The sequence below is a fragment of the Barbatula barbatula genome (assembly GCF_947034865.1).
Source record: "Barbatula barbatula genome assembly, chromosome: 9".
Taxonomy (NCBI): Eukaryota; Metazoa; Chordata; class Actinopteri; order Cypriniformes; family Nemacheilidae; genus Barbatula; species Barbatula barbatula.
The window spans coordinates 24,252,066-24,264,504 of record NC_136772.1 but is presented as its reverse complement, the minus strand read 5'-3'; the positions used below and the strand labels follow the sequence as shown (position 1 = coordinate 24,264,504).

The window sequence follows — 12,439 nt, the reverse complement described above, 5'->3', positions numbered from 1 at the left end:
TTCATTCAGTTATTATTGGTATGTTTAATGTTCAATTTTCCACAGTTGGACATCACGTCCGGTCACTGGTCTTTATATTAGAACACTTTAAGCACATAGTTTTCCTTCACATTTATGCATTTGCAGATCTTTTTTATCCGAAGCGAAATGCAGTTTATCAGTATGTGCATTCACAAGGAATCAAACACATGACATTCTGACATGCTGTTCAACCTTTAAACAAAACAAATTTGTTTTGGGTTGTCAAACATTAGTGGATCATGTCGTTTGTGTAATAATAGGATGTTGCGAAAGGAGAAAAGCTGACTTTATACATCCACTACATGAACATGTCTGAAGAAAGTTCATCATTTATTTGTTATACAGAGCTATTGTGCAGTGTAGCTGAAGGTTGGGTCTGGTATCTCTTGACTGTAAATCTCAGATTAAAGAGACGACTGCTTCAGAAAGTGTGATTGTGAAACATCTAAACTCCCATCCAACAATCTCTTTCTGCCCACCCGCACCGTCCTTTAAAGAATAAAAACCACATTACACAACTTCATCTACAAAGCTTTCTGTGTGTCTGTGTGTGGGGGGGGTGGGTTGGTTTGTGTCTGTAGAGTGTCAAGAATAAAGACTCATATTACGGTCAAACCAGTCCGGTTTGTTCCAGTTTGACCTCCTGTTGCACTCCTGATTTAAACCTCAGAGATGTGTGAGGTCTGACGGTTCTATGTTTGTTCATGCTCAAGCCCCATTTACGCGTACGCAAGGGATAGCGTAGTACACGCAGGTCGCGCATGCCCGCTTGAGTTCTGTGACCTCGCACACATAGTACACGCAGGTCACGCATGCCCGCTTGAGTTCTGTGACCTCGCACACATAGTACACGCAGGTCGCGCATGCCCGCTTGAGTTCTGTGACCTCGCACACATAGTACACGCAGGTCGCGCATGCCCGCTTGAGTTCTGTGACCTCGCACACATAGTACACGCAGGTCACGCATGCCCGCTTGAGTTCTGTGACCTCGCACACATAGTACACGCAGGTCGCGCATGCCCGCTTGAGTTCTGTGACCTCGCACACATAGTACACGCAGGTCGCGCATGCCCGCTTGAGTTCCGTGACCTCGCACACATAGTACACGCAGGTCGCGCATGCCCGCTTCAGTTCCGTGACCTCGCACACATAGTACACGCAGGTCACGCATGCCCGCTTGAGTTCCGTGACCTCGCACACATAGCACACGCAGGTCGCGCATGCCCGCTTGAGTTCCGTGACCTCGCACACATAGTACACGCAGGTCGCGCATGCCCGCTTGAGTTCCGTGACCTCGCACACATAGTACACGCAGGTCGCGCATGCCCGCTTGAGTTCTGTGACCTCGCGCACATAGTACACGCAGGTCGCGCATGCCCGCTTGAGTTCCGTGACCTCGCGCACATAGTACACGCAGGTCGCGCATGCCCGCTTGAGTTCCGTGACCTCGCACACATAGTACACGCAGGTCGCGCATGCCCGCTTGAGTTCTGTGACCTCGCGCACATAGTACACGCAGGTCGCGCATGCCCGCTTGAGTTCCGTGACCTCGCGCACATAGTACACGCAGGTCGCGCATGCCCGCTTGAGTTCCGTGACCTCGCACACATAGTACACGCAGGTCGCGCATGCCCGCTTCAGTTCCGTGACCTCGCACACATAGCACACGCAGGTCGCGCATGCCCGCTTGAGTTCCGTGACCTCGCGCACATAGTACACGCAGGTCGCGCATGCCCGCTTGAGTTCCGTGACCTCGCGCACATAGTACACGCAGGTCACGCATGCCCGCTTGAGTTCCGTGACCTCGCACACATAGTACACGCAGGTCGCGCATGCCCTCTTGAGTTCCGTGACCTCGCGCACATAGTACACGCAGGTCGCGCATGCCCGCTTCAGTTCCGTGACCTCGCACACATAGTACACGCAGGTCACGCATGCCCGCTTGAGTTCCGTGACCTCGCACACATAGCACACGCAGGTCGCGCATGCCCGCTTGAGTTCCGTGACCTCGCGCACATAGTACACGCAGGTCGCGCATGCCCGCTTGAGTTCCGTGACCTCGCGCACATAGTACACGCAGGTCGCGCATGCCCGCTTGAGTTCCGTGACCTCGCGCACATAGTACACGCAGGTCGCGCATGCCCGCTTGAGTTCCGTGACCTCGCATACATAGTACACGCAGGTCGCGCATGCCCGCTTGAGTTCTGTGACCTCGCACACATAGTACACGCAGGTCGCGCATGCCCGCTTGAGTTCTGTGACCTCGCACACATAGTACACGCAGGTCGCGCATGCCCGCTTGAGTTCTGTGACCTCGCACACATAGTACACGCAGGTCGCGCATGCCCGCTTGAGTTCCGTGACCTCGCACACATAGCACACGCAGGTCGCGCATGCCCGCTTGAGTTCCGTGACCTCGCACACATAGCACACGCAGGTCGCGCATGCCCGCTTGAGTTCCGTGACCTCGCGCACATAGCACACGCAGGTCGCGCATGCCCGCTTGAGTTCCGTGACCTCGCGCACATAGTACACGCAGGTCGCGCATGCCCGCTTGAGTTCCGTGACCTCGCACACATAGTACACGCAGGTCGCGCATGCCCGCTTGAGTTCCGTGACCTCGCACACATAGTACACGCAGGTCGCGCATGCCCGCTTGAGTTCCGTGACCTCGCACACATAGTACACGCAGGTCGCGCATGCCCGCTTGAGTTCCGTGACCTCGCACACATAGTACACGCAGGTCGCGCATGCCCGCTTGAGTTCCGTGACCTCGCACACATAGTACACGCAGGTCGCGCATGCCCGCTTGAGTTCCGTGACCTCGCACACATAGTACACGCAGGTCGCGCATGCCCGCTTGAGTTCCGTGACCTCGCACACATAGTACACGCAGGTCGCGCATGCCCGCTTGAGTTCCGTGACCTCGCACACATAGTACACGCAGGTCGCGCATGCCCGCTTGAGTTCCGTGACCTCGCACACATAGTACACGCAGGTCGCGCATGCCCGCTTGAATTCCGTGACCTCGCACACATAGTACACGCAGGTCGCGCATGCCTCGATTCAAGGTATGCCTTTAAGTATACTTACAAGTACACTTTTATAATCTGAAATGTGTGCCAATTTATCACATGTAGCACGCTAGTGCTCACTACACAAGGAACAACTAAGAATTGAAAGGGGACACATTCAGTTATACTGTACTGATGTTTAGATTCATATTTTATCTGAGCGTCTGCTCTGTGTCTGGATTCTGGCACTTTCCTTCTTCTTTGACTGCTCTTTAAACTTCATTTTAGATGTATGATCAAACACACAGGGTCAGTTATTCATGTCTTTGTGTGTGTGTGTAGGACACATCGTCTCTGGGTTCTCAGAAGGGCGGTATCATCAAACAGGGCTGGCTGCACAAAGGAAACGTGAACAGCGCTATCAGCGTCAGGGTGAGATCTCTCATTTCTGATGCGATGTTGTGTCTACACGCGTGTGTATGTCTGTCACGCATCATTTATTCTTTTTTCTTATTTCCCTCAGTCTTTTAAAAGGAGATATTTCCACCTCACCCAGCTGAGCGACGGCTCATATAATCTCAATTTCTACAAGGATGAGAAGATCAACAAAGAACCTAAAGGAACCATCTTTCTGGATTCCTGCATGGGAGTCGTGCAGGTAACACACAAACAAATCAAAGAGTTACAGATAAAAACAGTCATTCTGGGATTTGCCGTTTTTATAGGTTGCTATACAGAAGTTGTTATGGCTAAGACTTGGTCTAAATCTTTGCCCGAGTCTTAAACATGATGTTAGTTTTGTTAGTCTTAGCCATTGCCTTGGTCTTAGTCTTATGCCGTGTTCACACCAAACGCAAAAAGCCGTGTTCCTCGCTCTTAATATTGACAAAACAGAGAAGTGCTTTGAATCACTACTCCAATCTCAAGAAGCTGATTCACTTTGTCTTTATTGTCAAGAAAAATCACAACGGCACTATTCATTCCAAAAGCATATTTTATACTTTCATTTCTAACAAATCTCGCATATCACTAGTATTAGTAAAGCTAATAGAACCAAATGTGTAGTAGGAAACTCTCGGTAGTAGCAGTCGTGTGGAGTGGTGAAAAAGGAGGGTAAGTATGTCATCAGGTGGGCACCCTGCTTTATCGACGTTTCATTGATTGAAGCCCACGACGTCTCTAGAAGGCCCAACGGTGTACCCAGCTCCATGCAATACCCTCTTTATCTTTGATGGGCTCTGCATGGCAGGCGCGTCCATCTCCCTGAGCCTGACCACATACCATCTGTCTCTACCTTGCTGCCCAGATGGGATCCTTAGGCTTGATCCAGGCTTTTTCAGCAGCACTTGACAAGGACTTGATGGCCTGTTGGCGAGAGCGACCCTTCACCCCTATTTTTCTCAGCAAACTGGTGGTAGATGTTGAAACAAATCCCCTGCATCCCAGATGCTGGTCTTCCAGCCGTTCTGAGATGCTTCAGCTGCCAGGTCGGACTATTTGTTCTTTTTCTTCTCAAAAGCGCCCATCTTCCCATGGCACTGTTAATTCCACAGCATATGCCAGCTTTGTCAGGGTGCTGATTCTCTGCCATATAGCCATGAACTGTAGCTATCAAATGCACCAAAGGTGTTGTACATGAACTCTTTGGAGAGAAATGAAAGCGAGTCATAATGGGAAGGCACAGAATGGAGAGAGTGAGGGATGTGTTTTGTTTAGTGATAAGCGTTTTCCGCTTTCGCTCCCAAAATAAAGCACATTTTACACACCCACCCACCTCTTGTTATTTCAGTCTGAAACTTTCTAAAAGCATTACAGATGTAATAACACAGATCTGCTGAACTATTCACAGTCACACCCTTCCTGTGTTGCTTTGCCATTATCTGTAATGAATCCTACGAATTGAATTATCCCTGTGACCCCTGACACACCCCTCAGACCACTGGCATTCACTGCAAAAACTGCATTTTCAAAAAGTTCAAAAAAACTTTGTGTTTAAGGCATTCATTTAAATGACACACTGTCAAACAGTTTTTATTCACATCCAGAGAATCCAAGTTTGTTTACATTTATTTATTTCGTGTTTGACATACACGTTGTTTAGGAAATATTTCCATATTTATAGATAATTTAAATAATATATAAACATTTGTTGATTTTTATATTTTTCTTAAATATATACATGTTTGTTTATGAGTAGTACAAAATGAATATGCACAGACACATATTATTTATTCTAGATGCGATTATTCGTGATTGGGGGCCTGAAAATGCAAAGTTTGAAAACAGGTTTTAAATGAACACCATTATCATTTCTGTGTAAACTACAAAAATGTGAATGTGTATTAGGCCGTGTTCACACTTGACTTTTATTGTTGCTGCTAGCGTGTGTTTTACATTTGATCCTATGTGGTAAACCGTGTTTTCAAAAAAGTCCTGAGCGTTTTTTAAACACCAGCATCTTTTTCTTCATCTCTGAGCCTCTTTTGAGGATGAAAAGAGTTCAACTTTTCTGGAAAAAACCCTTTTCACAGCTAACCAATGACAGAGACCTGTCGTTTCCACAACAACATACGAGGAACGTCGACTAAATTTAGCACCTGGGAATTTACAACTGCTGAAAATGTCCTGCCTTCACTAACAAATAATATAGTGGAACGTGTTTAAGTTTGACCCCGACATGTTTTAGTGAGAATGAGTTTGAATGTGATGTCAGCACATTCTGTGAGGTTGAAAGAATCACAGGGACTCAACCCCGGTCACTGGAGGAGAAATCCCCTGACCGCTGACGTTCAGATGTGAATATTCTGATGTTTTTGAAACAGGTTCACCTCAGGGCTGGATTCATCTCTACGGCTTCTGAAGATGGAAACATTTCTGCTGTCAATAATGTGTTTCACTTTTGTCATTAGGAAAGCATCCAGTTATTGATGTGAGTCTGTATGTAGAGTTTAAAGCTCGGCACGTGTTTAGGAACAAACACTACATGGTTTCATTAAATATAAAGAATAAACATCTACATTTTTCGGATATTAGTGACATTTCAAATTGAACACCAAAGCCATCTGCTAAAGAAAACCTTTCATACACAATTGAATTTAGGATGTCTAACATCATGATGTCACAGAGACATTCTCTAAGCGGCGTGCAAAAACTGGTAAAACATCTCATCAGCAACGTTGCCATGACGCTGGGATCTTGCTATATGTTCTGAGAGGGTTCAGGATGTTTTTGTTGGCCAAGTCTCTGATATTCTGATGTTTGTCTGTCATTGTATGAAGGTCAAACACAGATGTTTCCTCAGTCTCATTATGATATGAGGAATCTCTGTAACACAAACTGTTTTTAAACGGTAAGAGCGACGGTTGTGTTTGTAGAATAACCGCGTGCGGAGGTTCGCCTTCGAGCTGAAGATGCAGGATAAGAGTGGATATGTTCTGGCCGCAGACTCTGACGCTGAGATGGACGACTGGATCTGCACCCTCAACAAAATCCTCAACAGCAGCTTTGAGCTGGCCATGCAGGACAAGAGGAACGGAGATTTACACGACGGTAGGTTGCAGAAGACAGCACACAATCCTGAGAGAGCGATGCTGTACACATACTGTGATGTAAACTCTCTCTCTCTCTCTCTCTGGTGTAGATGATGATCAGAGCAGAAGCGATCACTCCTCCAGCAGCATGGATAGTTTTCAGGTACTGCTTACTAACTCCTGTAGTTCAGGTCTGACCATGAAACAGATTGTTTTTTTCTGTATCGTGACGTATACCCGACTAAAACGACTTCTGAAATGAGAAGAAAATGTAGGGCGGGACCTGATTTCGTCCTTCGACAACTGATTGGATGGTTAAATGGTGAAAGGTTTGAATGCCAGTTTTTGGATCTGTCAGTCATTCCTCGCCACCAGAAGTGAAGAGAGGTTGTTTCCAGAGGGGGAGGAGCTTAAAGTTTGTTCAAAGATTACAAGTGCAAATTAATAAAAAAATAACAATATGCACCGACAAATCATTTATGATAAATACCTTAACACTGGGTAAAACAATAATAATGATCATTTTAAATTTCATGTGGACTTTAAAATCTCCTGAGCTGTGAAAATGTGGACATGGTCTTTCTGTAATTCAGACTCTTGTTGATACTGAAAGCTGATTGGTTTAAAGGGTGATTTAGTTTTTTTATGTCTGTTGTGATCTATTCACAATGTGTGAAAGAGGGATTTTAAGAGAATGTATTTATTGTTTAGTGTAATTTAGTGGCGAGTCAGTTTTACTGTGATCATTTGACCGACAGCCATATCTTGAGTGAAACATTGGTGGTCTAGAAGAATCTTTCCTGTTGTGTTTTAAAGCTCAAGTCGGTCTCTTTTCAGAGCGCCAGAGACATCGAGACTAAGATGAGAAATGAGACACGACTGAAACTCTTCACGCTGGACCCAGACTTACAGGTACAGCCTCAGAAATCATACAGACACGGGCTCATGCGTCACCTGTAAATCATCAAAACATCTCTTCACTCGTAACAGAAACTGGACTTCTCTGGAATCGAGCCAGACGTGAAGCCGTTTGAGGAGAAGTTTGGGAAGCGGATCTTGGTGAACTGCAACGATCTGTCCTTCAATCTTCAGAGCTGTGTGGCAGAAAATGAAGAAGGACCCACGACTAATGTACCTCACCTTTCATTATCGAGTACGATGAAGTGTGTTTGGAGTTTCCAGACCCGTGTGATGTGTTCTGCATGTTGCAGGTGGAGCCGTTCTTCGTCTCGCTGTCGTTGTTTGATATTCAGAGCGGTCATAAGATCTCCTCAGACTTCCACGTGGACATGAATCATCCGTCTGTGAAGGGCCTGCTGCCGGTGTCAGGAGCGAGCGACAGCCCGCTGGGATCTCAACCTTCACCAGCGACAGACAGCGGCATACAGTACCCACGACAGGTCAACACACACACTGATGTCCTTGTCATTTTGCTCCGTTTGTAAAAACAAACAGCAGGAAGTGAGTTAATGTACTTCCTGTTTGTTCAAAGAGGTAGAAATGGGCAGAAAGTCACTATAGACCTATAACTGAATTCTTGTAACAAAACACATTTGCAGAAATGCACTTTTCACGTGTTCGATTGAATCGCTGCACGGCTGTCGCTTTATCTCATAACGGTTTTGTGCAGTCGAGGTGGTGCTTGGGTCATGATATTACATCAACAAGGTCATTAACCTGAACCTTTTTCAGACAAATCAACATTAAACAGGCAAAAATTCTGTCCAGAAGTTTAACTTATTTATTCGATATGACATTTTGATATTATTATACAAAATATAATTCTTTTATGAAGTTTTAAATTATACATTATAATTAATATTATAAAGTGTGAATTTATTTTTCATGCGTATTAGATTAGAAGTGAGTGAAACCCAATATAATATATATGAACAAGATGCGCCACAGCCGTTACAATGAGTGGCGACAAATGCAACCCTCAATATGGCCGCCCTAGCGAAGGAAGTCCCGTTACAATGAGTGGCGACAAATGCAACCCTCAATATGGCCGCCCTAGCGAAGGAAGTCCCGTTACAATGAGTGGCGACAAATGCAACCCTCAATATGGCCGCCCTAGCGAAGGAAGGCTCTTGTGAGGCACTCGTCAGCCTGTGCGCAGGCGCATTAGATGAAGTAACCAAAGTTATGATACAGTTCATGTCAGGTGTAATTATTGATGGGAAATATGCTGTTTAATAGTGAGAGGACTGTTGACTGTTGCAAACATGGCCGCCGAGTGGCATGACTTCTGGAAACAGACTTTGGTGAAACCTGTCACATGTGTCCATATGTTGAAGTGTGTGTGTGTCTGTAGGGGGTGTTTTCTGTGACCTGTCCGCACCCCGACATCTTCCTGGTGGCTCGGATCGAGAAGGTTTTACAGGGTGGAATAACTCACTGTGCTGAACCTTACATGAAGAACTCTGATTCTGCTAAGGTAACACTGCTCTGTGTGTGTGAGACAGAAGAATAAATGCAGATGTATGTGAAGATACAGTGATCTGGAGATCTGCTCAGCATCATATCATTCAGATGAAATGTTGTGGTGAGAGCGTTATTTAGATGGTCTCTGCTGTCTCCTCAGGCCGCTCAGAAGGTCTTGAAGAACGCTAAGATGGCCTGCAGCCGGTTGGGTCAGTACCGGATGCCGTTCGCATGGGCTGCAAGGTGAGGCGCACTGAGATCTCCTGAGACAAACTCGCACTGATCGAAGTGTTTATTCGTGCTGTTTTACAACCTCATTCGATGCCAAACAGGTCAGGATGTCACATAAGTGCAGATGAGCAAATCATTTTGTGTTTTGTTCTCATGAACGGGTGTCGACTCTAGGTTTGTATGTTTCTCTTTCCATCGGGACATTTGAGACTCCACAGGAAGTGTGTGTGTGTGTGTTTGTGAACTGTTATCTCTCTAGTCCAAGTGGAAAACTGTCATGACACTTCATCTGCGTCTCGTGTGTTTCTCAGGCCCGTGTTTAAGGACACCTCTGGGACGGTGGATAAGAGCGCTCGATTCTCTGCTCTCTACCGACAGGACGGCAACAAACTCTCCAACGACGACACATTTAAACTGCTGGCAGACTTCCGCAAGTCAGTCTCTTATAACACTGTTTGTCTGAGCGCTTCAGGTGTGAGGGCTGCTGTGGGGTAATAGTCTCCATCGTGTTTATCTTGCCTCCTCTGTGTTTGTTTTTCGTCTCAGGCCAGAGAAGATGGCCAAGCTGCCGGTGATTCTGGGTAATTTGGATGTGACGGTGGATAACGTCGCACCGGATCTGAGCAGTAAGAGTCAAAACAGAACACACTGTTTGCACACACACTAGCAGACAGAGCAGGCACATGTTTTATGTTTTGATTGGTTCAGAGTCTCTCATTGATTGGCTGTTTGTGTTTGTTTGCGTTCGTCTAGACTGTATCACGTCGTCCTATCTTCCTCTCCGTCAGACTGATGTTGCGGATCGAGGGAAAGGGGCGTTCGAGGTGGAGGAGTTCGTGCCGTCTATCGCTAAATTCTCTCAGCCTTTCACAACTTACAACAACCATCTGTACGTGTATCCGCGACAGCTGAAATATGACAGCCAGAAAACATTCACCAAGGTAAAACAACCCTCAAACTCCACAACTGACCTATCGTAAAATCCCCGGAAGTTGCGAATTTAGAATGAGGATATGAGCAATCCCGTGGGATCCAACCCACGACCTTTGCGTTGTTAACACGATGCTCTTACCACTGAGCCAGAGGAAAGCATTTTTCACTGCAATTTGATTGGATAAAAACAGCTGTTGAATTTTGGGAGCAGACTGACTGTTGAAGGGGAGGAGTTAACAGATGCTCCGCCCAAACGTCTAACATAGTCATCTGCTGTGGATGGCCACTAGAGGGCGGAAGTTCAGATTTGATCTGAAGATTATGAAGGCACATGAATAAAAAAGATCCACAATGATAAACTATCCACATTAAGCGCTGCAATAGTTCATGTTAAAATAGGAATGTCATTTTTAATTTTACTTTAAGCTCCACCCTGTTGGCTCATGTGGAGAGGGAAAATGTTCTTATTTTCTGTAAAACTCAAATGCACAGGACACTCGCATTAGAAGAGAGTCAGATCTTCAGACGTCAGATGATAGCTTGACAAACTTGAAGTCTGATTGGTGATTAAGGATTTTAAGGCGGGTCTTAGAGTTATTTGGGTGTACTGATGTTTTCCTCTGTGTCTTCAGGCCAGAAACATTGCTCTGTGTGTTGAATTCAAAGACTCTGATGAAGAGGACGCGCTCCCACTGAAGGTTCTGCCGTTCACACATACTGAACACACGTTTGTTTGATATTTTCATACCACAGATGTTGTTTTAATATAAGAGACATAGAAAGTCTCACCCAGAGATGCATTTAAAGCAGTATCGAAGCCGTTCACATCTCTCCTGAGGCTGATTTGTTTCACTTGTTTTGTCCGAGTCATCCATTCATAAAAAAAGATCCCTTTGTGTTGTTTTTGTCAGTGTATATACGGGCGTCCAGGAGGATCTCAGTTCTGCACGAGAGCGTTTGCTCCTGTCCTTCATCACCAGCAGAACCCTGAGTTTTATGAGGAGGTGACATGTTTCTCCTCTCATCATCTTCATCGTCTCTCTGTCTCTGTGTATTAATGACTGTTTTTCATGTGTTCAGTTTAAGATTGAGCTGCCGGCTCAGCTGACAGACAAACATCATCTTCTCTTCACATTCTATCACATCAGCTGTGACAGCAACAGTAAAGCCAGCACCAAGAGACGAGAACAGGCCGAGACGCAAGGTGTGACAAGCTTTCCTCTGCGTAGTATTCATTCCCAGAATGCATTTCAAAAAGCTCAGTGTAATAATCAGTGTGTTCTTCTGGTACTTTTGGTTTGGATGCTGTGAGGTGTTGGGTTTCTTCTACACATTATTGAAGACTGTTTGATGCAGATGAACATTGTCTGTGGTTTGTGTAGTGGGTTACGCGTGGCTTCCTCTGCTGAAGGACGGTAGAGTAACGGTCAATGAACAGCAGATCACAGTGGCTGCAAACCTGCCTGCTGGATACCTGACCCATCAGGACAACTGCAGCAAGGTCAGAGGGCAAACATGACGTCATCATTTACACACACACTTATAGCCGGTGTTCGATCATTTGTGTTTCATAATAGATCAGAATGTGCCACGTGTGAGTAAATATATATACACATCATACCAGAAGATAACTTCACTTTTAATTATTAAAAAAACATGTAAACCGTACAGAACAATATTTGATCAAAATCTAAAAGTTTTCTATGATCTTTAGATTTGTGGGTAGGGGATAAAATATACAGTTTGTACAGTATAAAGGAAATCCCCATGGAGATATAGATGTATAATGAAGCAGACGTGTGTTACAGCAGCACACGGGTCAGGAGGTGAAGTGGGTGGACGGTGGGAGGCCGCTGCTGAAGGTCTCCACACAGCTGGTGTCCACCGTTTACACACAGGTACTCACACAACACACGCACATCACATACAGGTCAGTGATGAAAAACCTTTACCCAGAAGAGCAGGGTGTACGCTGGCTTCTTTATCAGTCGCCAATGCATATTCTCACTTGTGTAGTGCAGGGTATGAGCAGGTATAAGGCGTATACCCTCACAAATAACAGGACAAACTGCTGCCGATATTGTAAAAAACACCTAAGACTGATCTCTGATCTAACTCGGCGTTCTAAAAGTGTCAACATTATAATTGAGGTGGCCAATCAAATGAAGGAAGGCGTGCATTACTGTCCATTCACATGAAAGAGGGGCGGAAGTTTCTTTTGACAGAAGCCCAGCTCAAGGTCAGATTCAGTGAAAGAGCACAATGTAAGTAGCTAAATGTTTAATG

At 45.7% G+C, this 12,439-nt stretch overlaps 2 protein-coding genes across 7 annotated transcripts in view; one reads left to right on the top strand and one right to left on the bottom strand.

Annotated features, from left to right (window-relative positions):
* Positions 1-12,439, bottom strand: part of cUnh2orf76 (chromosome Un C2orf76 homolog) — a 292,668-nt gene that overhangs the window by 93,365 nt on the left and 186,864 nt on the right. The gene's annotated exons all lie outside the window — the stretch shown is intronic.
* The window catches only part of LOC306898812 (dedicator of cytokinesis protein 9), a 50,998-nt gene that overhangs the window by 21,457 nt on the left and 17,102 nt on the right, over positions 1-12,439 (top strand). For 2 of the 4 annotated variants that reach the window (XM_079464615.1, XM_079464613.1), the window contains exons 6-22: positions 3,378-3,467; positions 3,559-3,693; positions 6,410-6,584; positions 6,676-6,728; positions 7,403-7,477; positions 7,556-7,696; positions 7,777-7,965; positions 8,880-9,002; positions 9,150-9,232; positions 9,532-9,654; positions 9,767-9,846; positions 9,974-10,161; positions 10,786-10,851; positions 11,065-11,157; positions 11,234-11,357; positions 11,536-11,654; positions 11,962-12,051. In XM_079464615.1, the coding sequence (XP_079320741.1) occupies positions 3,378-3,467; positions 3,559-3,693; positions 6,410-6,584; positions 6,676-6,728; positions 7,403-7,477; positions 7,556-7,696; positions 7,777-7,965; positions 8,880-9,002; positions 9,150-9,232; positions 9,532-9,654; positions 9,767-9,846; positions 9,974-10,161; positions 10,786-10,851; positions 11,065-11,157; positions 11,234-11,357; positions 11,536-11,654; positions 11,962-12,051 (1,947 nt within the window). The remainder of the gene's footprint in view (positions 1-3,377; positions 3,468-3,558; positions 3,694-6,409; positions 6,585-6,675; positions 6,729-7,402; positions 7,478-7,555; positions 7,697-7,776; positions 7,966-8,879; positions 9,003-9,149; positions 9,233-9,531; positions 9,655-9,766; positions 9,847-9,973; positions 10,162-10,785; positions 10,852-11,064; positions 11,158-11,233; positions 11,358-11,535; positions 11,655-11,961; positions 12,052-12,439) is intronic. The other 2 variants (XM_079464616.1, XM_079464614.1) reach the window with 1 other exon arrangement.